We start from the raw sequence: 26,817 nt of genomic DNA on the forward strand, positions 1-26,817 counted from the left end.
ATATTTATAGACGTAATAAGAAAGAACTGAAAAAATAAGGCAGTATAATTAATTTGTGCATGTTTTTGTTTTCAATGTTGTTGTGTAGTATTCGGGTTATGTGATTGTTCTCATGTGAATAATATATTTTAGGTGGATGTTTTTCCCAAGTCATCTAGATACCTTCTGGTTAAATGAATATTTATATAAATAAGTTTCATCTCAGTCCAAGTATTACAGTATGAAGTGTAAAAAGTAAATGGAATGAATGAAAATAAAATGAAAAAACTGTATTAGATGAGATCAAATGTAAGAAAATCAGATAAATTAAAAAAGGTTTGTTTTTTTATTTCCAATAATTGAGCATGCTTTTATTGTCCTGAACATCCTCCTGCTCTGACGTCACCTCCTGCATTTAAACATGGCGGACACTCAACAGCCGCTAAATGAAGTGTTTTGGTCCATTTCGGCTGAATCGTGTGGAAATACAGGAACATGAACTCATTTCTGAAGCAGCGATAGAAACCAGGTGAGTGTGTGAGAGGCTGGAGACAAGAAACCAGGTGCTTTTCATGTCCTTGTTCACAGTCGGACGCTAAAATTCGCAGCGATACAGACTCCGTGTGTTTTCATTGTGTAACAGTGTTTATACCTGTTCATACATGTGTGTGTTTGTGTTTGTAGTTCTCTCATATCAACCAGAGTGTATATTCAAGATATTAACTTAAAGGAAAGGACAAAACGTGGAATACTAAAGTCAAAATACAAGTGAAAACACATGTAAACACCTTGAATCGCTGTAATAACTGAATAATAAACCTCGAGTTGGTGATTTATACACAACACGGTTCATTGTGGAACATATGTGAACCCACTGGACAAACACAGGCACAAACTTGTGGAGAAACGTCCTCTACATGTGTGATGTTCCCATGTTAACATCAACAACAGGGTCTTTCCTTCACATTCATCGGAGGGATTTGATTCCACACGTGTTGAATTTTCTTTAAAAACACGATCCAGTGTCTATAAAGTAGTTCACTGGTGTTTTGCATTTGTCTGAACGTGCACTGATCACTTCCTTCTGTTCAACAGCATTGTATAGAGTTAGTGATGTGAAGTAGTTAGAAGTGGTAATAACTCAGCAATTACTTAAAAACCAAACACCAAACTGTCTGAGAGTCACAATAACACCATGAACTAACTTAACTGAACATCTGGCCAACTTTAAAGTATAGGTTTTTTTTGCAATTCAACTTCTTGTATCTTTGTCATATGCCACTGTTCATAGTTAAGAGACATTTTCATTGTAATCAACATTTACTCTCCTTGCAGAATTCAACCATGAGTAGCCGAAGAAAGAGAGCCCCTCCTGTGAGGGTCGATGAAGACGCTAAGAAGAAGTTGGAATGGAACATGCTGGACGATCGCAAGAACGAGATGACCCAGGAGGAAGAAGACCAGACACCTAGCTGCTCCATTCTTCCAGGTGACCCCACTCCCAGCAGCTTCTTAATCTCATCCACTGAGGACCCCACAGTTGATGCCTGCACCCGCTCTGTCCGGTTCACAGAGGAGCTCCCCTGTACATCATCAGAGGCCGCTGTCGCCTCAACCTCTCTGTCGCTGACTGTTGTGCCGCCTTCAAAGCTGGTCAACATCTGGAAGGCACTCATTGGGGAGTTCCGTGTGTGCCCGGCTTGGCTACCATGTGACTGTGAGCAGAAAGCGCTCACGCTCCGCAAGATGGGGGACCAGCTCTGCCTCAGTTACAACAGCTGGGACGAGAGTTCTGGGCAGTGGACGCCTGAAGAGGAGACTTGCACAGCGGAGTGCAGCCTCAGTTGGATCCCGCTGGAGGATCTTGACTGGCTGCAGAAGAGGAGGGTGATGCAGCTCTGCCACCAGACTAAGGATGAGTCGATCAAGGTATGAATGCAACAATGACTCTGAATTCTAACTTCAAACTACCTCTTAGTTGCTCTGCATTTTGTTTTTCTTAAATTTTGTGTCACAGTTTTAAAACACTGGGTTTTCTTACTTCAACTGTTTGATTTTGACAGGTTGGGATCTACTTGTTAGAAACTGGGCTCGGAAAGCCTGATTTCCTCAGTGAGGGAAATGCTCGGTTGAAGAAAGCAAATCAACTAATGCAGAAGATAATGGAGTATTTCTATGATTTTATCATCCCTGGTAAGAGTCTGCTCCCAGTGTCTAGTGCTTGCTGTGATCACCATGAAATTTTCTTCAGAGCATTGTGGGGTTTAAATCAAATACACTAACATCCTGTCTGGATATATTTGTGTTTTCGTTGCTTTTCCATGTAGAAGTTGTTGAAAATGAGGAGGAGGAGTGCGACACCGACCTGGAGAGACAGAATGTAGAGGAGCTCTATGATTATGTCCGACATCTGCACCAGCGAGAGAGCCAGGAGGTGACATGTGACGTCCAGCACAAGGCTCTTATTCCTGTGCTCAGACCCTATCAGAGCCAGGCCGTCAACTGGATGCTGAAGAGAGAGAAATACAGGAACAATTCACATAAAGGTAGAGTTTCTTATCTTTGCCCTGACTTCTTTAACGCACACATTCATAATTTAAATGGAATATTTTGATGGATGAATATTATCTTCTTAATAAATCAGTCTTGATATTTAAAGCCTTTACATCTCAGGTTATGAGATCAATATGATTATTTACCTAAAAAATCATATTTATTTTACAGTCTACAATGTTTTACATTGTAAAATGCATTTTTAGACTGTTAAAAGTGTGCAAGTGCAGAAGTTATATGAGAAGTTTACAATTTCGTTGCAGAACAATTGCTGCATTACCTCTGGCGGGAGTTGGTCACTTTGTGTGGAAAGAAGTTGTTCTACAACCCTTTTACAGGCTGGTAAGACCTTTAATAACTTCATACTGAAGTAAAAGTATTTTAAGTTTTCGACATATCTGTTTTTTCCTGCAGTTTAATCAGAGAATTTCCTCTGGCGGGCATCGAGTGGCCAGGTGGGATCCTGGCTGATGAGATGGGACTGGGAAAGACGGTGGAGGTTCTAGCTCTCATCCTTTGTCACACCCGACTGGACGTGGAGCAGGAGGCTCTTACTCTGCCAGTGGTGAGGATCAGAAGGCAATTTTAGATGAATAATCCAGAGTTACTAAATTAGTGTCACGGATAATTATTTCTGATTGTAGTAATTTTTATTTTTGACATTTGACATTTTCTCTGCTTATTTCCCTTATTTTACATCTTTTGGTAAATAAAGCATTAGGAAATGAAAAATGTTTTTTTCTTGATTTATCTCTTGATTTTTCAGGGAAAATCTGTGAACTACTTTGTTCCACCTCCTCCGCTAGAAAGAAAGAAAGTTATCCACTGCAGGCCTGAAGTTCAGCCTAAAATGAAAATATCTCACCCGAGTACGTCTCTCAAACTCCTCTCAGACATCACAGCTTTTAATGCCTTTGCAGTTTGATTCAAAATTTCAAACATGTTTATTTCTCTGCAGCTGTGCGTGTTATGCTGCTCACAGCAATAAAGGAAATGAGATCTGGCAAGGGAGCCTCAGTCAACGCCGTGTTCACGTATATCCGCGCCACTTACGGTTACAACCTCTTAAAGAACCGCAACCACATCAAGAAGATGCTGGCGAAGCTGATCGATGAAGGCCTAGTTGACCGGGTTAAAGGTCGTGGCTTGGCGGGGTCATTCAAGCTGGGAAAAAACTACAAAGAAACAAAGAAGATGTTAGCAGGAGCATCCAAGTCTGTAAGAATAAACACTTCCATTATGAATCTTTTATGCTGCAAAAATGTCTTTCTTGTTAAATCTCACTTTTATCTTTTAATTTCATTAGATTTCAAAGAACACAGAGGGCACGCCCAGGAAAATGTTTCAGAGACGAGCAAAAAAGAAGGCAGAGGCAGCTCTTCAAAACTCTCTCACAGAGGATGAAAGAGATCTGAGCTCGTCTGACTGCCCTGTATCAGAGCAAAGAGAAACAAAGACAGAGTGGGATCTGAACGAGAAAGCAGATCAGTATGATGACGTGATGGATACGTCCACAACATCCTCACAGATGTCTCAGGATAAAAGTGAGTTAGATACACATGAAACGTCCAGAATGGAAGATCTCGCTAAAGAAAGGGGAGACGCTCCTCAGTTTGATCCACAGGAGGGGACAGAAACCCCCACCAGAGCGTCTGTGGTCCCTTTCAACACTCCAGACTACCGCTTTGAGTGCATCTGTGGCGAACTGGGCATTATCGACTACAAGGCCCGTGTCCAGTGTATGAACTGTCAGCTGTGGCAGCACGCAGACTGTGTTAACTACAAAGAGGAAAGCCTTGAAACTACTCCCTTCTATTGCCCTCACTGCCTGGTTGCCATGAAACCCGTCTCCACTGGTGCCACCCTCATCATCTCCCCGAGCTCCATCTGCCATCAGTGGGTGGAGGAGATCAACCGTCACATTAGGTCGTCCTCACTTCGAGTGCTGGTAAAACAATATATATATTTTTGGTAGATGTTTGTTGTGCACAGGGTGGAAATGTAAAACATTAACATGTCAGCAAACCAGAATAGACACATTAATACCAAATCTTAAGATGCTTTGTCCCAGATTATTTTCCCCTCGCTGGTTTAGTATTGAACTACAAATGTCTTTTTTCCAGCTTTAAACAATAAAATAAGCGTTAAATTCTGTTGCATTAATACTTGGACAAAAACAACAAAGCTTTTCACTTTAATTCCTTCACTCTTCTGAATTAATACGGAGTGTTTCTTTTCTCTCAGGTTTATCAGGGTGTGAAGAAACACGGCTTCATCCAGCCACACATGCTCGCTGAACAGGATGTGGTCATCACCACCTACGACGTGCTGCGGTCGGAGCTCAACTACGTCGACATTCCCCACAGCAACAGCAAGGATGGACGCCGCTTCCGCAACCAGAAGCGCTACATGGCCGTTCCCAGTCCTCTGGTGGCGGTGGAGTGGTGGCGCGTCTGTCTGGACGAGGCTCAGATGGTTGAATGTCCAACTGCGAAGGTAAGTTGAGGCTTTTGGTGTAGTTTTTGTATCTCTTATCTTATTGCTTTGCATATTTATTTCTCAGATATCAATTTTTGTGTTATAGAGTATTTTATTTCAGTTTGTCTGGTAAAATTTGTTTATGCCCCGTTTTATTTTTTTATTTTCAGGCTGCAGAAATGGCTCTGCGTCTCACATCTGTCAACCGCTGGTGTGTCAGTGGTACTCCTGTCCAGAGAGGCTTAGAAGGTAATAAATACCATGGATGTATTTACATTGGAATGAATTATCCTCAGTAACAATGCATGGCTTGAGTAGGAGGCTCTCTGATTAGACTCTGCATCTCTCCGCACTTTGTTTTTGTAATTTTGCTTTTACTTGATATCTGACACTCAAGAAAAAGTCTTGCAACGAAGTTACTCCTGCCATTTTTAAAAAATCCTTTAAACCTAAACAGATTGTTTTCATTTCCAGATCTGTATGGCCTTGTACTTTTCTTGGGAGTTGATCCATACTGGGTTAAACACTGGTGGCATCAGCTGCTTTATCGCCCTTACCGACATGGAAACACAGAACCTCTGTACAATGTAATTGCACAAATATTATGGCGATCGGCTAAAAAAGACGTCATCGATCAGGTAAGATCATGAAAGTTCTTGTTGTGTTTAGTTCTCAATTTTTACTAATGTCTGAGTTGGTAATTCCAGAAAATTTGGCCGCAGTGTTTGACGATCCTGATATTTTCCAGATCCAGATTCCACCTCAGACAGAGGAGGTTCACTGGCTCCGCTTCTCCCCCGTCGAGGGTCACTTCTACCACCGTCAGCACGAGGTCTGCTCCCAGGACGCTCTGGTCAAACTCAGGAAGATCTCTGACTGGAGCCTGAAACTTGGGAGCCTCGACCGCCGCACCGTCAACACCATTTTGTACCCGCTGCTGAGGCTGCGCCAGGCCTGCTGCCATCCACAGGCTGTGAGGGGAGAATTCCTGCCTCTACAGAAAAGGTAGATGATACTTTTTTATGTTTTTACGACTCTCATTGGAGAAGAGGGGCCATTTTCCGAAGGCAGCTGCACCAGTTAATTAACCATTTGCTCAACTAAATAGAGTTTCACAGCTTCAGTAACCTTAAAAGATGCAGTTGTGTTTATTTAAAGCTGATTTACTCTGTGTAATTTGCGTTTGAGGGTTCGTTAAGTGGGTTTGTCTGTCCTCTCTCCAGCACCATGACGATGGAGGAGCTCCTGAAGTCCCTGCAGAAGAAATGTCGAGTGGAGTGTGAAGAAGCTCACAGACAATTGGTGTGTGCGCTCAATGGCCTGGCTGGCATTCACATCATCAGAGGTATGAAACACCACTTCTGCTTTTGTGCTCGCTCTGCTCCAAGTTTCCCATGGGAATCAGTTCAAAACAGAACACAAGCCACAACCTCATCTTTATGTCTCAACACTTATTGTACTGAGATGTTTTGTTGAAGGAAATCTCAGTAAGAAGATATGTATAATGTGGCTGAATGTACCGCGGTGGTTTGTATGGCACGTCTCATTAACCGTTTCCTTCGCCGCCTTCAGATGAGTTTGTAGAGGCGACGGAGATGTATAGAGAAGTGCTTCGCTCATCAGAGGAGCACAAAGGGAGACTGAAGACAGATTCATTACAGGTGTGTGGCCTCATTCTACTCATTTTCATGTGTCTGTGATTAATCTATGGAGGATTTCACTATTGAAACAAACCAAAGCAAAACATCTACTCATATAAAATGAACAATTGCATCAATTCCAATGAAAACAAATACTTTTGTGAAAGTATATAATATATATATAATATCTGATGCAATATCTGCAATCAAAATAAATATTCTGTAATTTCATAGTCTACAACCTAATCTAATGATCGTGTTTGTTCAGAGACTCCATGCAACCCATAATTTGATGGAACTGCTGAGTGCAAAGCATCGAGGGATACCACCTACACTGAGAGACGATCGACTAAGTGAGGAGGTAATATATAAACATTTCTCATCAACACTGGGGATAAAACCTCAGCTGTTTCCTCAGTTCCTACATCCCAATGTTGATTGTTGCATCAAGCTTGTTTTTAATACTACCCATTTTAACTGTGCCTTCTGTCGCCCTCGTCCTCTGCGTCTCGTTAGGCCGAGCAGCTGCGACAGCACTACATGACCAAGTACGACTCTGAGGTGGCGGACGCCCATCAGGCTCTGCAGCCGGTCTTACAGAACATCAAAGAGCTGAGACGCAAAGTAAGAAACGTCTTTTACCACCAAGGTCGTGTTACATAAAATAAAAAATCTACCAAACAGCAGGATATGGACAAACACTGATCCAGAAACTACATATATATCAAACTCATCAAGAGCCAATTATAAATGGTAGTTTTTGTACATTATCTACATCGTCAAGTAGAATAAATGAAAATAACACATTTTTCTTTGTCAAGGTGAAGCTGAACTCTCCCTGGTGGCTGGATGTTATTCAGAAGTCAATCCGCTTCTCCACCGATGATGATCTGGTGTCTCGCATCAAGAATGAGCTGACGTCAAGCTACAAACAACAAGCCAGCAAGCTCTCCATGGCTGACAAGTACACAATTCATTCTACATAATAAGATAATAGGTAATAGTTCCTCTTAGACCAAACATTTAATTGATTTGAGTGTGTGCTTGTCCTGCAGGTTCCGTGACGCCTGTGGTTTGCAGTTCCTGCTCACCACACAAATGCAAGATCTGATGAAATCCCAGAAGACTGTGCAAGACGCAGTGAAGAATCTTGAAGGCCCGGCTTCAAAAACAGTGATTGACGAGGTCACAATTTGTCACCTCAGGCCTATGAGACTGCCACTTAACAAGTAAGACATCAGAAATGTGTTTTACGCAAATTGTACAATTACATCTCAGCCTTTGAAAAGCGTTAAAGTTATTGTCTATTTGAACTAATGCTCTTCTCTTGTTGTATTTTAGCTGTGTCTTTTGCAAAGCAGATGAACTTTTTGTCGATTATGAGTCCAAGCTGTTTTCTCACACGTATGTAAAACAATATTCTTGACACTTGTAAGTTTTAATAATCTAATAGTGTAAAAAAACAAAAAACATAGTGGTGGTTAAATAGAAAGATTTCCTCACAGGGTGAAGGGTCAGACAGCCATCTTTGAGGAAATGATTGAGGACGAGGACGGGCTGGTGGACGACCGTCTCCCCACCACCAGCCGAGGTCTCTGGGCAGCGAGTGAGACTGAGCGCACGCTGAAGGCCATCTTGTCTTTCGCCAAAGCTAAACGCATGGATCCGGAGCTGGTGGAGGAGGGCAACACTTTCATGGAGCTGTTTGAGAACTGGAAGAAGGAGTACAAGGTTTGTACACACACCAACAAAACCTTGTTTTCAAGGAAGCCCAACCTTTTTAAAATGTAACACAAGAATTTAGAGACAAAAGACAAGACAAAATAATGTCTGTTTTTTTGAGACACAATTAAAAAAAAACGTGTTTGCAAATGCTGAGCATAACCGACCAAACATGCAAATAAATGTACGCTCCTGTAGAACTTAGTGACATCTAGTGTTGAAGTTGCATTTTGCAGCTGTATAACCATCACCTCACCCTCTCTCGGTGGAAACCTTCAGTTGTCATAAAAACTCAGAAAGGTGTTTAGTTTGTCCAGTCAGGGCTCCCGTAAAAAAACATGGCGGCCTCCGTAGAGAGGACCGACTCCTGATGTAAATATAAAGTATTTAAATATAAAGACATTCTAGGGGATAAAGAAAACAATTCAGACAATTTAGATGAAACACATTAGTGAAAACATCACTAGGGTTATTATATACTCAGTTTATGCCAGTAGATCCCTTTCACCTAAATCTTACACACTGGACCTTTAATTCCTTCCCTGGGTGTGCGCAGGTTACTTGTGTTGTCTGCCTCACTTACCTATGTGTCGGCTGACTCGCTGCCTCGGGAGGTCGTGGAGAACTCGCGTCTTTCAGCCGAGCTTCCCGGCGTCTTCCTCCAGCGGGCTCGTGAACCACCACGCGGTCTGTTGGGCTTCCCCTGCGGCCACGCCAGGCTCCGAGCTCGGCCAGCTCAGACGCCGCCGTGTCGTTGTAGTTTAACAGTGATGGGGAAGTGTCCCCGTGCAAAGTGAAGGTGTGTGGTGAAAGGTCCGCGCTGTGGGTCAGGAAACGTTTTGTCTTGGACGGAGGTTTTGTCAGATCATCACCTGTCCGCTGCAGGAGGACTCCACAGTGCGCGTCCCCGCCAGGTGTGTGGGGTCGCCCACGATGGAGTTAACCCCGCCCCCCTATGACATCACTCTCCACCTAAACCCAAGAATACACAAATGAACAAACAAACCTACTGGATCTCAACAAAAATGTTTTATAAATCAATTATTTAAGTCTCTGTTTCAGTTTTAATTGTCTGCAGCATTAGCCTCATATTACATCTCTTCTAAATAATTTCATATTGCTGAATTGTTCAACAAATCTGGTTAAAGAATAGAGAATTTAATATGAAATTCAGGACAAGACCAGATTCTTCACCTCCAGGTGTGAGGTTGAAACAAAAGCCAGAATCTGTATTTAAGTTTTTTTTATTTTTCCTCACATAGAAGGGCAAAGATGGGAGTGAACGCTGCCTCTGTCTCTCCTCAGGTGCTGCATGAGTACTGGATGGTGCTGCGGAACCATGTGTCAGCCATCGATGAGTTGGGTATGGCCACCGAGAGGCTACGAGTTCGCCTTCCTGACGAGCCGAAGCCCAAACTGCTGCACATCATCGAGCCACACGAGGTGAATGAAAGACAGTGACACAGCTTGTTTCTGTCTGGTTCATCTTAAAAAAAAGGAATTTTGCATAGTCACTGTTTTCACACACATGGTAAACTCCTGGTGTCACATAGCTGGAGACCACATTCACTTCTGGGTCTTGTGACAGACACAACCATTTGGTAGATTTGACATTGAAACACATATATTTTACTTTCTTATGTTTTGGAACTCACTAGAGCGTGCACTGTACTTAATAAATAAAATGGAACATCTATTAAGGATGCCAAAAAGCATTGCTGCTGTTTCCAAGGATGTAATATTCTGCCTTTGCTATTTTTATTTTATTCCTGACCCCTGTCCTCGGCTGCTTTGCTTCCAGGTGGAGCAGAACAGAGTCAAGCTTTTGAACGACCAGGCAGTGGCCAAGTCTCAGCTGCAAAAGAAGCTTGGCCAGTTTCTGTACCTCACAAATCTGGAGAAGGTAATAAACAGTTAAGAGTAACTGCAAAGAACGTAAATCCTTCAGCTGCTCACTCTAAAACTTGTGGTATGATCTCAGTCTAACTTACATCATTTATTCTATTTCAGTCCCAGGACAAATCAACTGGAGGACTGAATCCAGAACCCTGTCCCATCTGTGCACGCCCCCTGGGACAGGAGGTGAGACAGAACACCTTACCGTCTGTACAACTGTCTCATCAGCACAGAGACTTTAATTACATCCAGTCTGAAGCAGACTCCTTCTCCTCCAGGAACTTGGTTTAACATTTGGTATTTGGTTGATGCTGGCTGTATCATCAGTGTTTGGGTATCCTGCCAAAAAACAAACCAAACCATGAAACGTTTTCCAGCTCCTGAGTCTAGATTAGCTACCACAGTGACTGTGGTTTTGAGAATCCCTGATAGCATCTTAATTCTTTGTCTTTCTCTTCCCCAGTGGGCAGTGCTGACTTGTGGCCACTGCTTCTGTAACGAGTGTATTTCCATCATTGTGGAGCAGTACAGCACGGGCTCAAGGCGGCGTGCCATCAAGTGTGCCATTTGTAGGCAGAACACGTCCCACACTGAGATCTCCTATGTGTTCACCACGCAGTCGTCCAGTCAGGACCAGGACATCCCAGTCAAGGTCAGTGGAGCAACAGGCACGAGTCTGGATATTTATTATGTTAGTTATGACTGAGTCCTAATATAAAGATTTGTCAGATTGGTTCAATTGAGCTTAATTCGTTTTTGTTGTATCTTATTGCTTGCCTGAATGATTTAAATGCTAGTTGTGACTGCAGTTATCCTTTAATTCATGCTCATTAATATATATAATTGTATTTTAGCACAGTTTTGGTCAGGTCACTGATTGCTGATCATACTGTAACCTAACGTTCCTCCTCCTGCGTTTGTCAGGGAAGCCATTCTACCAAAGTGGAGGCAGTGGTGAGAACACTGAAGAAGATTCAAGCGACCGACCCCGGAGCCAAGTGTCTGGTTTTCTCCACGGTAACTGTAAACTATCCGTGCTCTCTCAGATAGTGATTTACTTTGATGATATCTGGTTTGGATCTGACCCAGTTTCTCTCTCTCCCGCTCAGTGGCTCAGCGTCCTGGACATCATCGCTAAGGCCTTGTTTGACAACAACCTGGAGTTCTCACAAATCAATGGGATTCACAAATTCCAGGTTTGGATTTTGAATTGCAACCATTTCTACCTAATGCAATATCCACTGCTATAACACCAGGGGGAGTTTACAATAGTATAGTGAGGACATTTTAAAGTTTCAGCAATGTCTCTGCACAAATGCAGCAATTGTCCACCTTTCAGCTACAGCAAAAGAAAAGATCATTCCTATCACTTCATCTTTAGGTTCAACCGATTTCATGACACCCCAAGATCCCCTTTAGGTTTCAGATTGTTATTTCTGATAGTTCTCCACAGTTTCAGTGAATCAACCAGGATAAAAGACCCAACATCCCTCTTCCAAAAGGAAAAATATAAGTTTAAAACAGAATACTTGGATTTATTGATTTATTTTTGTCTCACAAAGACAAAAGAAGTAAACACAACAAAATGTGACAACGATGTATTTGCTGCTACAATGTCTCCTCATCCAGGTGTGATTATATCAATCTCATTGTCGACTTCAATGTTCCAGGAGAATCTGAGCTCCTTCAAATACGAAGAGAACATCAACATTCTTCTCCTTCCTCTCCACACGGGCTCCAACGGTCTGAACATCATCGAAGCCACTCACGTGTTGCTGGTTGAGCCGATCCTCAACCCAGCTCACGAGCTCCAGGCCATCGGCAGGGTGCACCGCATCGGACAAACCAAGTAAGTGCCAGGTAGTTCAGGCCTGCAGGGGTTGGTTTGTCGATGCAATGTTCCGAAGAAACATTTCAGAAAATATGCGCATTTGTCTGTATCTCTTTATGACAGGTGGACCTACAGTTTTCACATCCAGTGTAAAGTCTTTGTTTGTGTCTGTCCACCAGGCCAACGTTCGTGCACAGATTCCTCATTAAATCCACGATTGAAGAGAGAATGCAGGCGATGCTGAAAACAGCAGAGAAAAGGTACGAGTTGACACTAGGCAGTAAATTTAAACTGGAATACGTCTTTAATTCAAAGGGAGATTTTGACATTTAAAGGTTGGAACGTGGCAGCTGAACTCACAGTACCTATAAATGTTTTTTTTCTTCCCTTTAACCCAGTCACACCAGCACAGCCATGAAGCACTCGGAGGCTGCAGTACTGACAGTAGCTGACCTCGCCGATCTGTTTACTGATGATACTGAACATCTGGAGGGAGTCTAGACATCATGAGACACCTGATGAAGATACAAAGCAGCTTTCTCTTCACCCAGTGGGTGATTAAAATAGCCAGATTTTGCACATTCCACTTTTTTATATATGCATCATGAAGTTTTAAATGCATCTTAGCATATTTGAGCAAATCACTGACAGCAAAAGACAAGTTTTCTTATTTGTTTTCAGTTTCGAATTTTAAATCTTTTTGGGGGGTATGTGTGATGTCTTGGCTGTAACTTAACGGATTCTGTAACTACTTCAGCTGTGCAGGGACATATCTGATGATCACATTTGACTGGACTGTACAATATTTTTGTTTGTGTTAATCTGTGCATTTATAAAGAACTTCACTGTATGACAAGGCAGATGAACACAGACATTGTGCTATCGTCACTTTCCGGAAATAAAAATCTGTCCACCGTCATCCTGTTACGACTCTAGCTCTTTTTGTGTGGTGCCTTTTATTGTGATTTATTTCTATGCAGTAAAAATGTCGACAGGAAGGAAGCCGTTGACCTTGAAGTGTTGCTCGGACTTTTACTTCTTTACAATCGTAGAAGTAGTGAGAGATTATTACAGGATTCTCTTGTTCCAGACAATCTTCTTTAAGCGATTTGTCTTTTAAAACAATGCTCGTCCTGACACTTGAGCCTGTCTTATTTGCAAGACAAAAAAGAGGAAGATTCAGTGTCTTGGAAACGAATCTTGTAAATCAAACTCATAAAAGTCGCAAAATGTGAAGAAGTTTCCTTTGCAGCAGTCAGCTCGTCTTTCTCTTACATTGCCACCTAAAAGGTTTAACAGATAAATTACTGTTTCACTTTTATTTTAGTATCATAGTGTTTTTCAAAAATAATGATTCTCCTTTCTTGTCTGTGCCTCTCAAAGTATTTTATGGTCTGTTCTCCCACACACATGCACTCACAGGTCCTTGGCATCATCACTGAATTGTCCTTGACTCGTAATGAGTTTCTTTTTGCCTGACTGACTGGGATTCCCGCACCAGTAAAGATTTTAAAATGTCCAGACAAAGGATGTAGACGACAAAGAGTGCCGGCCGAGCGCTGTTGTTCCTCTCTTGCATGGTTACCAGATGTCTTGTTGGCCCTCCGTAAGAAACAGTTGTAAGATGTTTACTAAGAGGACGTCGCCGCAGTGGGCGGTAACATACGTGTTACCTTGGACTCCCCTCAGTTCCCCCTATTCATGTGCGGAATCTCATTGTTGGTGGGGACATCATTCAAGCTGGTGTTTTAAGGCCAGAGGGAGGCTCCCAGTTCATTAGAGCTGTGTTTCGAGGGTTGGGGTAAGAGACAGGTACTTCTTCTTGTAGTGACAGCGAGTCCCCAGAAAGATTCACAGAGTTTCGGGGGGAAAGAGCCAAAAAGGTAGTGGAGTGGCTGAGCTAAGGCAAAGCAGAAGGAGAGCTCTGGGAAGATGGCACCTGCCAGTTTGGTTTTTGCCTGGTTACTGTTCACCATGAGGATGGTCATCTCGGCAGTGTATCTGGAGCCTGAGGAGGAGGGTGAGCTCACTTCACATCACATCACACACTCAGGGAGGAAACGTCAGGGGTCAAACCACAGAAACCATCTACTCTTAATAAGTCATTTAACAGTGATTGGAGGTTTAGCACAAGTTTCCCAGACTTTCAGATCTTTGAAATGTTCTCATAAAAACGATCTAATCAAGTTCAGTTAGACTTTATTTACGCTTCTCGTTTCTTTGACCACAGCAGCAGTGAATGTGATTCCTGTGAAGATTCTCAGTCATGGTATTTTCCAGTGACATGCAATTGTAGGTGGACTTGCTTGAGGTTCTTCAAGATGTGATTCCTCGAGCAAATCCACTCACTACTCTGTACAATATTGGGTTTTTCTAATATATAATAATGCATCATATTGCTGCATGTTGTCTACATACAATCATCATTTAAAAAGTTAGCTGTAAGTTGAATGTATTTGAGTGAGAGGTACAATAAAAACATAAAGCAGCCAAAACTGGAAATACCAGAATACTTGAGTACATTTCAATTGAATATGTGATAACACACACTGTTAAATTGCTTTGTCTAAATGTTGAATATACATTTGTAGGATTGTAGAGTGTGCAAAAGTGGTATAGGTTTTCGAAAATATTATTTTGTATTATCTAAAAAGTTTGTGTGAAGTTTAATCTGTTGTTTTTTTAAATATTTTTTTCCCCATTAGAGCTCAATGAAACTGTCATTTGCACCAACGATCAAATGGAGGTTGTTATACCCAGTGTTTTTTTCCTCAACAAAGAGCCTCCAGTTTATGTAAGTCTTTAAAATCTTTCCTTAAAAGTAGATTGTGTGTTTTGCTTTATGATTGAATATTTGTGTTGATTATTGTGTTTCCTGTGTTAAGGTCTGGGATTTGCATTTAAATGATCCGGAGTGCCGCGGGGTTGAGGTCGGAGATGACTACGTCTTCAGCATAAAGACAAATCTGTCAGACTGTGGGACTATAATGGTACAGAGCCTCAAACATTTGACAAACATTTGTTTTAAAGTGTGTGAAAGTCACGTCTGCAGGATTTAAGAGTCTAATAAAAAAAAAAACGAATCAAATTGCACGTGAGCTGAGACATTTAGAAGAGCTGCTAACAAAAGAGGAATACCTCAGCTTTAACCACCATGAAGACAAACTACACTTGGTATCTCCATCACTGACAACATAAAATCACCATCGTTATAAATAATCCGTTTTACGATGTGTTTGGTTGTTGTGGGAACTGGACTGGGAGCAGTGTGGGGTTTTTTTTTTCTTCCTGTGCTGACGTAAATGTGGACTGAGACCCTCTGTTCTGTGTTCAGATGGGCACTGAGGAATTAGCTCATATGTATAATAAGATGGACAGAGAAAGGCACACACCCTGAACCCAGACAGAAAGGAGTGAAGAGAAAAGAAAGGGTGGGGAGTGGCGTGCATGTCAAGGAAGAAGGGTGGCGTTGTTCCTTTTCTCTATGACAGCACAGGGTCTTATTCAGCGCAGCGGCCAGACCTTGAAAGGCCTTGTAATCCTAAATTATCAGAATTTACATGGGAATGATGATTATTTGTTGAAGCTCAGTGAATAGGAAAGCCATAAATCACCGGTCAACTCACCCCTTGGTTATTTTAATCCCCCTGTTCTCATGGACTCCATCTTTGGAGTGGTTTGAATCTCTACTTCAGCTCACAAGTGTCCTTGGATTTCTTGATTGGAATGCGTGAAGGTTTTTCTTGTAAAGTGAGCAAAAGGTTAACACAGGGGGAAAAAGTCTCCCAGTCCTGCACCTCAGAAGTTTTACAAGCTTATTGCATAGAGCCTGAGCAAAGTATGTCTCCTCTGGATTAGAAGAAGAATGTCGTGTGTGTCAGTCTTGCTTTCACCTTGACTGCAGGACCTTTTAAACCCTCAGTCGTCAGCAGAGGAGTGACTGAACTGTTGGGTTTAAAAGTCAAACATTTTCATTCAGACACGACCGCGTCCTCTGCTCCTGTTTCAGTGATACTTCTGTGTTAGACGCAGAGCCTTCGTATAACTGAGTGACAAGTGCAAGTGGCAGTGGGGTCCTGTCATGAAGTAATGAAGACCAGTTGCCTGTCGTAGAAAAGCTGGTGCTCATTGTGGGGGGTCGCGTGTTTACCAAGAGGTAGTAAAAGACGTCTCGGCCGTTAGAGCCCGCGACAATTCATCCTGCTCGGGGACCACAGAGGCCGTCCTCTGTCTGCCCCCAGCAGGGGCCCAGACAAACCTTGGACACAACCTTTTCCCTCGTCTAAGTTTTACAGTCTCATCAACATCACTTGCCAACAAAAGAATATTGAGCAGTATCGCTCACATTTACAGTGTGTGAAGGGAGGATGGCCGTTGACGTAATAGCCTGGGAAAGAGGTCACATAAAGTCGCTTCAGTCACTTCCTACAATTGAGTTTTTGAATGTTAAAGTCAATTAAGTGTTTTTAATTAATCCACATCTATTTTATTGATCGGTTAATTTTAACACATTTACGAGCAAAAATGCCAAACCTGATCGTAGTAACTTGAATATTTTGAAGTTTGGAATGTGGGTCGGACAAAATAATTCTTTAAATAATGTCATCCTGGGTTCTAGGAAATTGTCATGTGTATTTCCTACCAATCCTAATAATAATAATAATAAACATACAATGAAACTTAAAAATCTATTAATAGTTTCAGGTATTTTGTATCGCAAAACTTGCTAAATGTTTTTTTATCCTATCACCTCAGTTGTGAGAATATCTCATTAAGAAATCTGAAGATAAACTGTTTTTGTATTTTTGTGTTTGTCTTTCTCTCCTCAGGCCTCAGATGACACACACATCATGTTCATCAACACCATACACAACAACGATTCAGAAGTCATCACGAGAAACTACATCAACATAACGTTTGTGTGTCGCTATCCCCTCAACTACATGGTGCAGCAGCCCAACGGTGAAAACATGATCCGAGTGGACGTCAGGCGAGTGTGTTTTTTTTAATCTCTAAATGACCTCTGACCTCTCAGTAACATGATTCCTTTTAAACACGTGTCCTTTGTTGTGACTCTACAGAACGATAACTCTAAACACGGAGGACGGGAACTTCTCGGTGTCGATGTTGTTGTACAAAGACGAAGCCTTCGAGGACAGATGGACGACTGTGCCGTCGCTGACACTGGACGAAGACATTTTTGTTAAAGTGTTCATGGTAAATATTTACGTCTCATACTAACCTGAATATTGTGTAAGGTTTAGTTGCATATTTTAAGCAACACTTAGTGTTGAGTAAAGTGCCTGTTTAAGATGAGCCGTGACAGAGATGATGAATGCTGAGCTTCGACTTACAGACAAAAACACATGACAGAACTTGAAGTATTCATACTATTGACAGTTATTTTTGGATCAGGTTAAGCGTGTTGTTACATGATGTTAAGCAATATGTCCTGTGGTGGAGCGATACAAGCAACACAGGAAATCTGACACCCGACGTGCTGCTCTTCTTCTCCTCCATGTTGTTATAACCTCTTTGTACAGCTGCTGTTTACACACCGTGAATCAGAATCTCACAGTCCATGTTGGAAAAGAATTTCCCATTTGTACATTTTGACTGAACTGTCACTCAACCCCCACGTCTGTCCTCACAGATACCGGCTCACCTGATGCTGCGTATCGAGAGGTGCTGGGCTACACCGACCAGTGACCCATACAGCAACATACAGTACACCTTCATCAGAGACAGGTCTGCCTCCCAAGTGTTGGTACAAAAGCAGAAAAAAATATCTCAGTGGCAAAGTTTCTTTTTTTCTGCTCTTAGTTTTGAACCTGAAAAATAAGAATAATAAAGTTTGGATGGATTCATTCACATAAGATAATTTAAAGGGGGGGGGGGGGGGGGGGTTGAAATCTACTTATAGCTTGTTGTTATTTCACCACACTGGCAAACAGCTCTAAGTCCTCTCACACGAGGGCTGATGAAATCTGAAATAAGAGAATTTGTTGCTTGGAGAACAGGCCAGACAACAAATTCTCAGTCACTCGGTCATGTGACTCCCCCGTCTGAGTGGCCACATGCGTTTCAGTTCAACAGCTGTGAACGTCCTTGACAACCAGGCAGTATTTGGTCCTGATAGCAACAGCAGAGAGCAATGAAATGCAGGACAATGATTTCACAATGCAGGGGAGGGGGGGGGTACTCCAATAAATCCGTCTCTCATGCTGTTGCAGATAATGTTTACGTTATGGCTTTTTTCCATTCATCACACTTGAAATCTCTTCCTTCTTGCAGTATTGCACTCTAGATTTAAATGACACCCCCACACACACACCAGACCTGCCTGACTTCTCTGTCTCCCTCCCCATAGCTGCCCGGTGCTGTCAAACGAGCAGACCCTGAGTCTGCTGAGGAACGGCCAGGGTCCGGAGGCCATGTTCAGGATACAAATGTTTAAGTTTGTTGGCAGCTCCTACACCAACGTCTTCCTCCACTGCAACATCCAGATCTGCCACAACACTCCGGGGCTGTGTCAGCCTGTGAGTGAACGCACGCTACACCCATTCCTCACACTGGGAGTCACAGGCCAGTTCAGACAAGTAGCCTGTGATATGCTCAGCTTATGTCCTTAATATAGACCCATCAGGACAGAATAGTTTCTCAGCTCCATGATGGCCCAGTAAGGCTGCCCTGGTTTTAAATACGCATCTTGTTGCATCAATTCTTTTCATGTATTTCCAGAACTGCTCTGGTGAAGTCTCGTTAATGAGGATGCGCAGAGACGTCCCACTGTCCCACACAGTGTCTTATGGACCAATCAGACGGCTACTAAACAGTGAAAAGCCCAATCTGAGTGAGTTTTTACATCTCTTTAAAGCTTTGAGATTCCAGATACTGGAAACTATTTGTATGCAAAAGTGTGATTCCACCTGTTTCCTTTGTGTCTGTAGATGCAGGCGGAGCCCCCACCGTGGAGACTTTTGTCCTCGGAGGACTGCTGGTTATCTTGCTGCTCATCACAGGGGTGTTTGGGCGGCTGTGGCAGCGCTCGAGGCGTTTCTACCCAGCCAGGGAGGCGCAGCTCACTCTGTCCAACATTCACCACATCTCAGAGGTGGCCTCGTGAATCAGGAGATCAGGAACTTTTCTGAGCTGATGAATGGACAAACAAACACAAATGCAAAAGCAAATGCACGCTTGTGATTTATGATAATGACGAAAAATGAATTTGTTGCTTTTTTAGGAAATCGACTTAATAAAGTTCTCCCTCAATTGTTGCTGTTTCTCACAGTGGTGAAAGTTAAGTCAGACATTCTTCAGGTCATTGTACTTTGCTTGAATGTTCCCTTTTATTCTACTTTAAACTTCAACTATATTTCAGAAGCAAATGTTTTTTTCATTTTTGCTCCACTGTGCTTATCTAAAGATCAGCCTTTAAAATATGATGAATTATTAAACATAACTGCATAAGAGAACAAACTCTTTAAATTTGCTTCACACCACCCAGCTTCAACATTAAAATGCTGCTTACTCAGCAATACATCTGTATTTACAATGTTAAATATATAATTAGTGCTTTAACTCTTGGTACTTTAAGAACACTTGATGTCCCTTTCATACAACCTTAGTAAATGGGTTTTAGTTGTAGTGGAAATATTTCTATTATCGTGTGTAATTTAAGGGATAATGTTGGTTTTAAACTATATTTTTATAAATCTCATGAAAAGACAAATACAGCTGGTTCATTCTGTGAAGCAGGTAACACATATATAGTTTGTTTTTTAAGTAAAGCCTATAAAGTTATTAAAGTTATTAGTTTTTCATTGATGTCCCGCAAACAGGAGTAATTAGAGGTATTAGGGGTATATATCTTATATCAGCCTTTAAGTAGAAAAGTTGGGATAATAATAGATATTTAAGCAGAAATTTCAGGTTATATGTATGTTTGTGTATAAATATTAGAATAAACTGTGGTCAAGGCTACTTCATAAAACTTGTTTCGGTTGTTGTTCTTACCAACAAAAATAGATGATAATAACATTATGATGTCAAGCTTAGCTAAAAAAACAAACAACGAGAAAACAGTGTGGTGTTGTTGGTCAATAAAATAAACAGAACACCTCTGACATGAAGGACAAAAAAAGATTAAATAAATAAATGCAGGAATTAATAACCGCATAAAACACTGACAAAATAAATACAATGAAAAGGGATAGTTTTATCTAATTATACTTATTTAATTCAGTGGCCTTGATTTTCTCATTATATACATGTTTATAAATAGTTAATCATTTAATTTGCTGAGTCTGTCCCCATAAAACTTGAGAAGCACCATCCCATACATTTAGAATATATATATATATATATGAGTATAAATATATATAAATACTGTATATTTATACACATGTATATATAGTGAACAGTCACTGGGGGTTTTCCCTCTCTGTCTATTTCAGTCGCTCGCGGACACGACTGGACCCTTTACGTGGTGACGTAGCAGCTGCGTCGTGCCCCTCCGCTCCAAACAACTCAGACACCGACAGAAGCAGCTGAACGCTCTCCGGCTCAACACTCTCCAGCTCCGGCCTCGTCGGACGATGTGCTGACGGGGAGGTTTTCTGTGGATGAACACGGAGCTGAACGCGGGTGACGACATCCACCGAACACCGGGAAAATCCCCGAGACTCGGGTAAGCGGCTTCTACAAGCGACTTGGCGAGCGAGGCTAACGAAGTGTAGCTGCTAGTGCTAGCTAGCTAGCTAACTGGCTGGCCATGATGTTTGTGTTTCTTTTGTTTAACTGTACAAAGTTTGGCGTCTCGACACTTCGCTCTTACTTCAGTGCAGTTGTCATGACAACATGTTATACTTGTACACGCTGCAGGAGTATAATCGGTACTGAGACTGTAAACGGGTTGACTTGTAAGAACCGGCTTCTGAGTTGTTTGTGTTTTTAGCGGTTTGCTAACCTTGCTTGCGTAATTTAGCCTGTTAGCTGTTATTGGCAGTGGCCGTAAGGTCTTGAACAATAGCCCTCCTGTGTGGCACTGCTGTTCGGACTTGCAGCATTGTTGTGGGTCTTTCATTTATTGTCTGGTGTTCTTTGAGCCCAGTGATCATTATCCCCTCCACAAGCCACACCACCAAAATAAAGCCCAGGCTAATGATTCAGAGGTATTTACCCCACAGGCCTGTGGAGGCTGGGGGACAAACAGCTTGAACAACAAGTGGAAATTCTTCAGGGTTTATCTCACCTGTCACCAAACTGTGGTCTGAGATCTTAAAGGTGAGGGGTCAGGTTTGCTCCCGAAGCTTTGAAAGAACTGGTGTCACCAGGAAATCTAAGAAGGGTGTTGTGAAATGATACTGATCTGCCTGAATATGTGGTAAACAGGCACAGACAGGAGAGAGAGCGGACATGTGTGGGGATGAGTTACAGGACATTTTGAAGGCATGGGAGCTCACGTGTGTCGAGACAGTGTGCAACTCAGCATATAGGTCCATGGGATAATGTGACACCAGCGTGCTCTGTGCTCAAGCTGAGGACTCCATGTGCTTGACAAGTGTTACTGTAACCATGATTCGATTGTTAAATCTCCAACGCTGTGAATAAAATGTTACTTTGCTGATTTTGTTACAGGGTTCAACGCCTCACCCCTTTTCCCTCTTGGACACGGAGCAACACAGTGAGAAAATGGAGAACCTGCACCCCCACTGCCTTAAATGCATCAAAAGAAGATGCATGGTAAGACCAGAAGCGGGGGTTTCTTGCGACCTCATGTGCTGCCCTCTTGTTTGCGGGGCAGTTTTTCACTCATGTAAACTTGAGGAACATCGCCTGTTGTGTCCGTACGAGCGGCTGCCGTGCCTAAACAGTGGGTTTGGATGCCCCTTCTCAATTGCAAGGATCAGGATGGCAAAGCACCTGGAGACTTGCCCTGCAAGTATAGTATGTTGTACAATGGAGTGGAACCGCTGGCCCGTGAGCTACGCTGATCGCAAGTCTTATGAGAACTTGAGCAAAGACTTTGATGAGGTGGAGCAGCTGGACATGGCCTTGGCCCTGCAGGACCAGCGGATGTTGTTAGAGTCCCTGAAGGTTACGACCACTGTGTCAAAGAATGGAGTTAAAGAAGCAGATGAAAAGAACAAGATGGCAACAGCGTCAAGTTTACCAGAGACAGTGTTAGGTAATAGAACAGTGGAAATGGAGGCAGAACCCTATACTGAGTTGTACAGCAGCTCATCGGAGACAAGTAGAAGTTTGGCAGCAGCTCTGGACATCCTCTCTAATTCTGCGGATATTGATGTAATTGTTGGGAATCTAAATGGGGAAAAGACTGATAAGAATGGAGCCCTCCACAACGGAGAAAATGGTGATAACCATAATGTTTATGTGGCTGAGGGTGGGAAGAATGTAGATATGCAGGAGAGCGACTCTGATTCAGAGTGTGAGCTTGGAGCAGTGGGTGGAGTTGACTTTGCTGTGAACACACATAGAGAAGGAGATGGAATTGGCTGGGGAGAAGAAAATGATTTTGTAGAGTTGTTTTTTGAGGAAAAGGAAGATATCATTGAGGAGCCAGTAAATGATTCCAATCTCATCTGGCCAGAGATGCCTCAGAATTTCATGCCCCTCGTGGCTCTGGGGCCTCCTGTGCCCCAACAAGCACCACTCTCACCCCCTATGCCATTGCTGCTTTCTGATCATGCGAGAAATAACTTCTTGCAAGTGCAACACTTACCCAGTGAACTCAGGTATAGGTGCTTGGAGCGTAAACTACAGAATGTAGAAGTCCTAAGAGGTATTAGCATGTTCACATTTAATGGACGTCGGGCTCTGCTGTCAGACCCGTACTTGTTTCGAGCAAAGATGGAGGACAAGTCGGTTGATACGTCTGACCTAGAGGTAGCTGACGACCCCTTGGGTCTCCACGGCATCGACCTCATCACTGCAGCTTTGCTGTTTTGCCTCGGAGATTCTCCTGGGGGCAGAGGCATCTCAGACAGCAGATTTGTTGATGGCTATCACATTGACTTTGGTACTCAGACATTCTCCTTCCCCTCAGCCATTCTTGCTACCAACACCATGGTGGGGGACATTGCTTCAGCCTCTGCCTGTGATCACGCCAGCCCACAGCTTTCCAACCCCAGCCCCTTCCACACTCTCAGGCTAGACCTGGTGCTTGAATGTGTGGCTCGATACCAAACCAAACAACGCTCCATGTTCACTTTTGTGTGTGGGCAGTTGTTCCGGCGGGACGAGTTCTCGTCTCATTTCAAAAACGTACACGGAGATATCCACGCTGGACTTAACGGCTGGATGGAACAACGCTGCCCCTTGGCCTACTATGGCTGCACCTACTCCCAAAGACGATTCTGCCCATCGGTGCAGGGCTTCCGAATAATCCACGACAGGCACCTCGGCTCTTTCGGGGTTAAACCTGGTCTACCTTTAAGAACGGGAGAAACCTTCCCAAGAAACACCTGCCACTTTGTTGATCAGTGCGATCAGTTCAGCAGTCTTCCATTCGAGGTTTTGCAACATGTAGCAAGCTTCCTGGACAGTTTCAGCTTGTGCCAACTATCCAGGGTGTCCCGCACCATGAGGGATGTGTGTGCCAGTCTGCTTCAGATGCGTGGCATGGTCGTCCTGCTGTGGGAGAAGAAACGGCGTGCTGATGGTTCTTCTTCATGGCAGATCACAGATAAGGTAAGTCTCCTGAAAGGACAGCATACGAATTTCATTGCACAGGGGATTTCCTGTGCATTTGACAATAAAAATCTTTGAATCTTGAATCTGTTCACTAATCTGTTGTTTGGAAATGATGTATAATTATGCTCACTGCATGAAAGGTAATGGATCAATTCTGCTTCTCGTTCAGGTGTGGAGATTCAGTACAGCTTTCGGTACAGTGAACGAATGGAAGTTTGCCAACATCGCCAGCATGGCCGACCACCTCAAGAAGTGCAAGTTCAACACGATCAGTCGCCGGGAGGAGGCCATCCCTCTGCCGTGCATGTGTTTCACCAGAGAGCTCACGAAAGAGGGCAGGTGTTTACGTTCAGTTCTCAAACCAGTAGCATAAGCGATGAAGTCAGTGTTTGGACATTTCTGAGGCCATCGGAATTCCTCCAGCGTTTACTGTGTTTAAAGACTTTTGTCTCTTCCAGCCTTAAAAAGATTTCAACTTCTGGTTGGATGTTAAAAACTGCTGGTTGTTGTTCGGTTCACAGTGGAACAAAAATCTTCCCTCCTAGAAATAAGACCCGGCCAGTTGTGGGCTGACGTTCTCGCAATCACAGATCAGGATGGTCACAATCAAATTGAATTGCTAGCCTTGTGTTTCATGAGGGATTTATTAATACCATTGTACTGAAGTTCTACTATTATCTACTCTGACATAGTGTAAATAATCAGATGTTATGATGTAGATTTTTTTATTTTTATATTGATAAGTCAGTACTGTGCTACACTGGAGGTAAGAGTAGAGCCTTAACTTGCGATACACTTGATTTTCTAGTCTTGGGGTCGTTGAGAACATCTCAGTGAGATTTCTTTACTGCTTCCAGCTGTAACAGTTTACTGGTATCTTGCACGGTTTTATATTGTATCATGATAGTGAGTGACCGTCTGTGTGTGTGTGTGCTGCTTAGAGCTCATAGGTTTCATGGCGTTAATGCTACATAGTACGACTGACCAAACATCTGTGGTCGCTCTCCACACTGTTGATGTTACTCAGCAGAAGCGTAGCACCATCATCAGCGTGTGGGGTGTGTTTAGTGGTTTGGTATGTGGAGCTGAAATTACAGCAGTAACAAAGGGTTCTCTTCTGTTCTTCTCTCACCTCTGACCAATGAGCTGGCATATTGGTCAGGATGAGAATAGTTTTCTCTGAAAATCTAAATGTAGCAAGTGACAGAACAGGGCACACAGTGAATATAAGAATCCATCAGCGACCATCGACGATGACGAGGAAGGTTTGTTTCCCTCCCTCAGTGTCAGACCTCAGAAACCCCTGCTGGTCAGGTGTTTACGACTACAGCAGGCACACACTTCCCTCCAGTAACTAGCATCACTAATAATGTTCACATTCATTATTTATCATGTGAGTATGTTTAAGGCACTACATGTCACACTTTGTTCAAATGTTTTGGTGTCTCAGGGTTACCTTTGTCTCGCAGCAGATTGTGCGTGTGGTCAACGAAATAGCTCAGACTGACACGCTGACTTGATTCTTGTGGGGTCTTACAGCCGACTGGTGTACCACTCAGTATTATTACTACATAGTGTGTGTGTGTGTGTGTATTTTGCAGTGGTGGACTAACAAATGAAAAGTTTTTTGGATTTGTCTTCCCATCAGGAATAACTGAACCAGGACGTCAGCTGTTTGTTGAATGTTCTTTAAAAACATGGAGTGATCAAAATTGTTTGGATTTGGTATTTAGGTCTAACAACACATGGACACAGTTTTAAGTAGATCACGTTCTTGGTTTAAAAATGTCACAAAAAACTGAAAAAATTTATATTCCTTTGAGGGGCAAAAACATTTTGTTGTTGTTTTTTATAGTTTTGAAGTCAGATTTAAAGCCCAAGTGATTTTTAATCTGTTTTTTTATTCTAATAAGTCTTGAGTTTTGGTTTATTTTCCTATTTTTGTACTGGTACTTTTATTTGGAAAGAGAAAAGAGACAAAATCTGTAAAGTCTGGATTTGTATTTGGAATATTGATTTGCACATGAAGGTATGTACTGTAACATTAGAAACCTGAGGGTTTTTTTCTCCCTTGTGCTCTGCATGAGTTTGATGTCTTTGGAAAATGAATCAGTCAGTCCAGTTGCAGACATGTTGATTCAGTTTGATTTCATATGAGCCATTACATAAAAAAACAAATCTTGTATCATGATGAATTTCTGTCAGATCTGCCTCATTCCTCAAGTTCTAACCTTTTTAATTTGATGAAGTGGAATGGGGACCTGAGCTTTCAGTCACTAAATGTTTGTCATCTGCAGCACACTCTTGTTTTTCTTTCATTTCAATGCAGACAGGTCTTTGCAGGCACCTGGAGTGTATCAGCATTTCATCCGAATTCATTGTTGTTTTTTTCCACTCCTGCTGAATGAGGTGTACGTGTGTTTTTCACAACAATATGCCAGCTTCATTTGTTGTTCGACTTTTGAAGCATTTTAATAAAGAGGCTCTCGGTTTTTAAAATGTTTGGTTCTTTTTCAGCTCCCCAGTTTACTGTAGCTGTTTCCACCACTGTGCTAACACATAACTCACTAATGGGTCATACTGGAAAAAGTGTTAACACAGATTCATTGAGGTAAATAAAGTTAAATATTCTCACTTTGGATTAAAGCTCCAAAAACTTAATGGACAGAAAAGGGGGACACATTTCATGCTAAGTGACAGAGGACGGGGTATTTACAGGTTATGTCCTGTTGACAGTAGAGAGTAAAATTTCACAATGAACTGTAAAGTTATTGCTCTAATAGTGGAGACAGCTAGATGGCGCCAGAACACCACAAGTTCCTCTTCCCGTGTTAAAAAAACATTCAGTAGCTTATTCCTCCACTAGTTATATATTCATGTTATTGTAATAGGATAAAACAATAAGACAAAACTGAATTACATCACATCTTGTTCCCTATAATGAAGTTTTCTTTGCACGTTTCAAGGCATTTAAAATGTAATTTTTATTGCATCTTATTCTGT

At 42.4% G+C, this 26,817-nt stretch overlaps 3 protein-coding genes across 4 annotated transcripts; all 3 read left to right on the forward strand.

The window, feature by feature from the left end:
* Positions 1 to 372: 372 nt before the first annotated feature.
* On the forward strand, positions 373 to 13,018 carry shprh (SNF2 histone linker PHD RING helicase). 2 transcript variants are annotated; one of them, XR_011244753.1, is made up of 30 exons: positions 373 to 508; positions 1,315 to 1,908; positions 2,043 to 2,172; positions 2,307 to 2,525; positions 2,796 to 2,874; positions 2,947 to 3,097; positions 3,299 to 3,401; positions 3,491 to 3,750; positions 3,839 to 4,480; positions 4,777 to 5,028; positions 5,181 to 5,259; positions 5,485 to 5,648; positions 5,759 to 6,015; positions 6,234 to 6,355; positions 6,583 to 6,671; positions 6,919 to 7,011; positions 7,167 to 7,274; positions 7,472 to 7,614; positions 7,706 to 7,879; positions 7,992 to 8,054; positions 8,156 to 8,381; positions 9,678 to 9,815; positions 10,174 to 10,275; positions 10,383 to 10,454; positions 10,732 to 10,920; positions 11,193 to 11,285; positions 11,378 to 11,464; positions 11,898 to 12,117; positions 12,279 to 12,359; positions 12,498 to 13,018. XR_011244753.1 is itself a non-coding variant. In XM_020098187.2 (30 exons), exons 2-30 carry the CDS (start codon positions 1,324 to 1,326, stop codon positions 12,598 to 12,600), a joined length of 4,983 nt encoding a protein of 1,660 aa, XP_019953746.2. In that variant the 5' UTR covers positions 373 to 508; positions 1,315 to 1,323; the 3' UTR covers positions 12,601 to 13,018. The 2 variants fall into 2 exon arrangements, 1 of the variants encoding a protein (XP_019953746.2); XM_020098187.2 differs by having other exon boundaries at positions 11,939 to 12,117.
* An 867-nt stretch (positions 13,019 to 13,885) lies between these two features.
* On the forward strand, positions 13,886 to 19,376 carry LOC109636337 (pancreatic secretory granule membrane major glycoprotein GP2). The gene is made up of 9 exons (XM_020097979.2): positions 13,886 to 14,119; positions 14,805 to 14,893; positions 14,985 to 15,089; positions 16,929 to 17,089; positions 17,181 to 17,316; positions 17,753 to 17,847; positions 18,470 to 18,638; positions 18,841 to 18,952; positions 19,050 to 19,376. Exons 1-9 carry the CDS (start codon positions 14,032 to 14,034, stop codon positions 19,223 to 19,225), a joined length of 1,131 nt encoding a protein of 376 aa, XP_019953538.2. The 5' UTR covers positions 13,886 to 14,031; the 3' UTR covers positions 19,226 to 19,376.
* Positions 19,377 to 20,603: 1,227 nt separating this feature from the next.
* On the forward strand, positions 20,604 to 26,313 carry fbxo30a (F-box protein 30a). The gene is made up of 3 exons (XM_020098172.2): positions 20,604 to 20,788; positions 21,739 to 23,811; positions 23,984 to 26,313. The coding sequence occupies exons 2-3, from the start codon at positions 21,793 to 21,795 to the stop codon at positions 24,185 to 24,187; spliced, it is 2,223 nt and encodes a 740-aa protein (XP_019953731.1). The 5' UTR covers positions 20,604 to 20,788; positions 21,739 to 21,792; the 3' UTR covers positions 24,188 to 26,313.
* The last annotated feature ends 504 nt before the right edge of the window (positions 26,314 to 26,817 follow it).

Source organism: Paralichthys olivaceus, chromosome 12 (genome assembly GCF_024713975.1).
Source record: "Paralichthys olivaceus isolate ysfri-2021 chromosome 12, ASM2471397v2, whole genome shotgun sequence".
NCBI lineage: Eukaryota > Metazoa > Chordata > Actinopteri > Pleuronectiformes > Paralichthyidae > Paralichthys > Paralichthys olivaceus.

Coding starts and splice junctions, on each gene's coding strand:
- fbxo30a (XM_020098172.2), top strand. CDS start 21,793: ATGGAGAACCTGCACCCCCACTGCCTTAAATGCATCAAAAGAAGATGC. Junction 23,812..23,983: donor CATGGCAGATCACAGATAAG/GTAAGTCTCCTG, acceptor CTTCTCGTTCAG/GTGTGGAGATTCAGTACAGC.
- LOC109636337 (XM_020097979.2), top strand. CDS start 14,032: ATGGCACCTGCCAGTTTGGTTTTTGCCTGGTTACTGTTCACCATGAGG. Junction 14,894..14,984: donor ACAAAGAGCCTCCAGTTTAT/GTAAGTCTTTAA, acceptor TCCTGTGTTAAG/GTCTGGGATTTGCATTTAAA. Junction 17,848..18,469: donor TACACCTTCATCAGAGACAG/GTCTGCCTCCCA, acceptor CCCTCCCCATAG/CTGCCCGGTGCTGTCAAACG.
- shprh (XM_020098187.2), top strand. CDS start 1,324: ATGAGTAGCCGAAGAAAGAGAGCCCCTCCTGTGAGGGTCGATGAAGAC. Junction 8,055..8,155: donor TCCAAGCTGTTTTCTCACAC/GTATGTAAAACA, acceptor ATTTCCTCACAG/GGTGAAGGGTCAGACAGCCA. Junction 8,382..9,677: donor ACTGGAAGAAGGAGTACAAG/GTTTGTACACAC, acceptor GTCTCTCCTCAG/GTGCTGCATGAGTACTGGAT.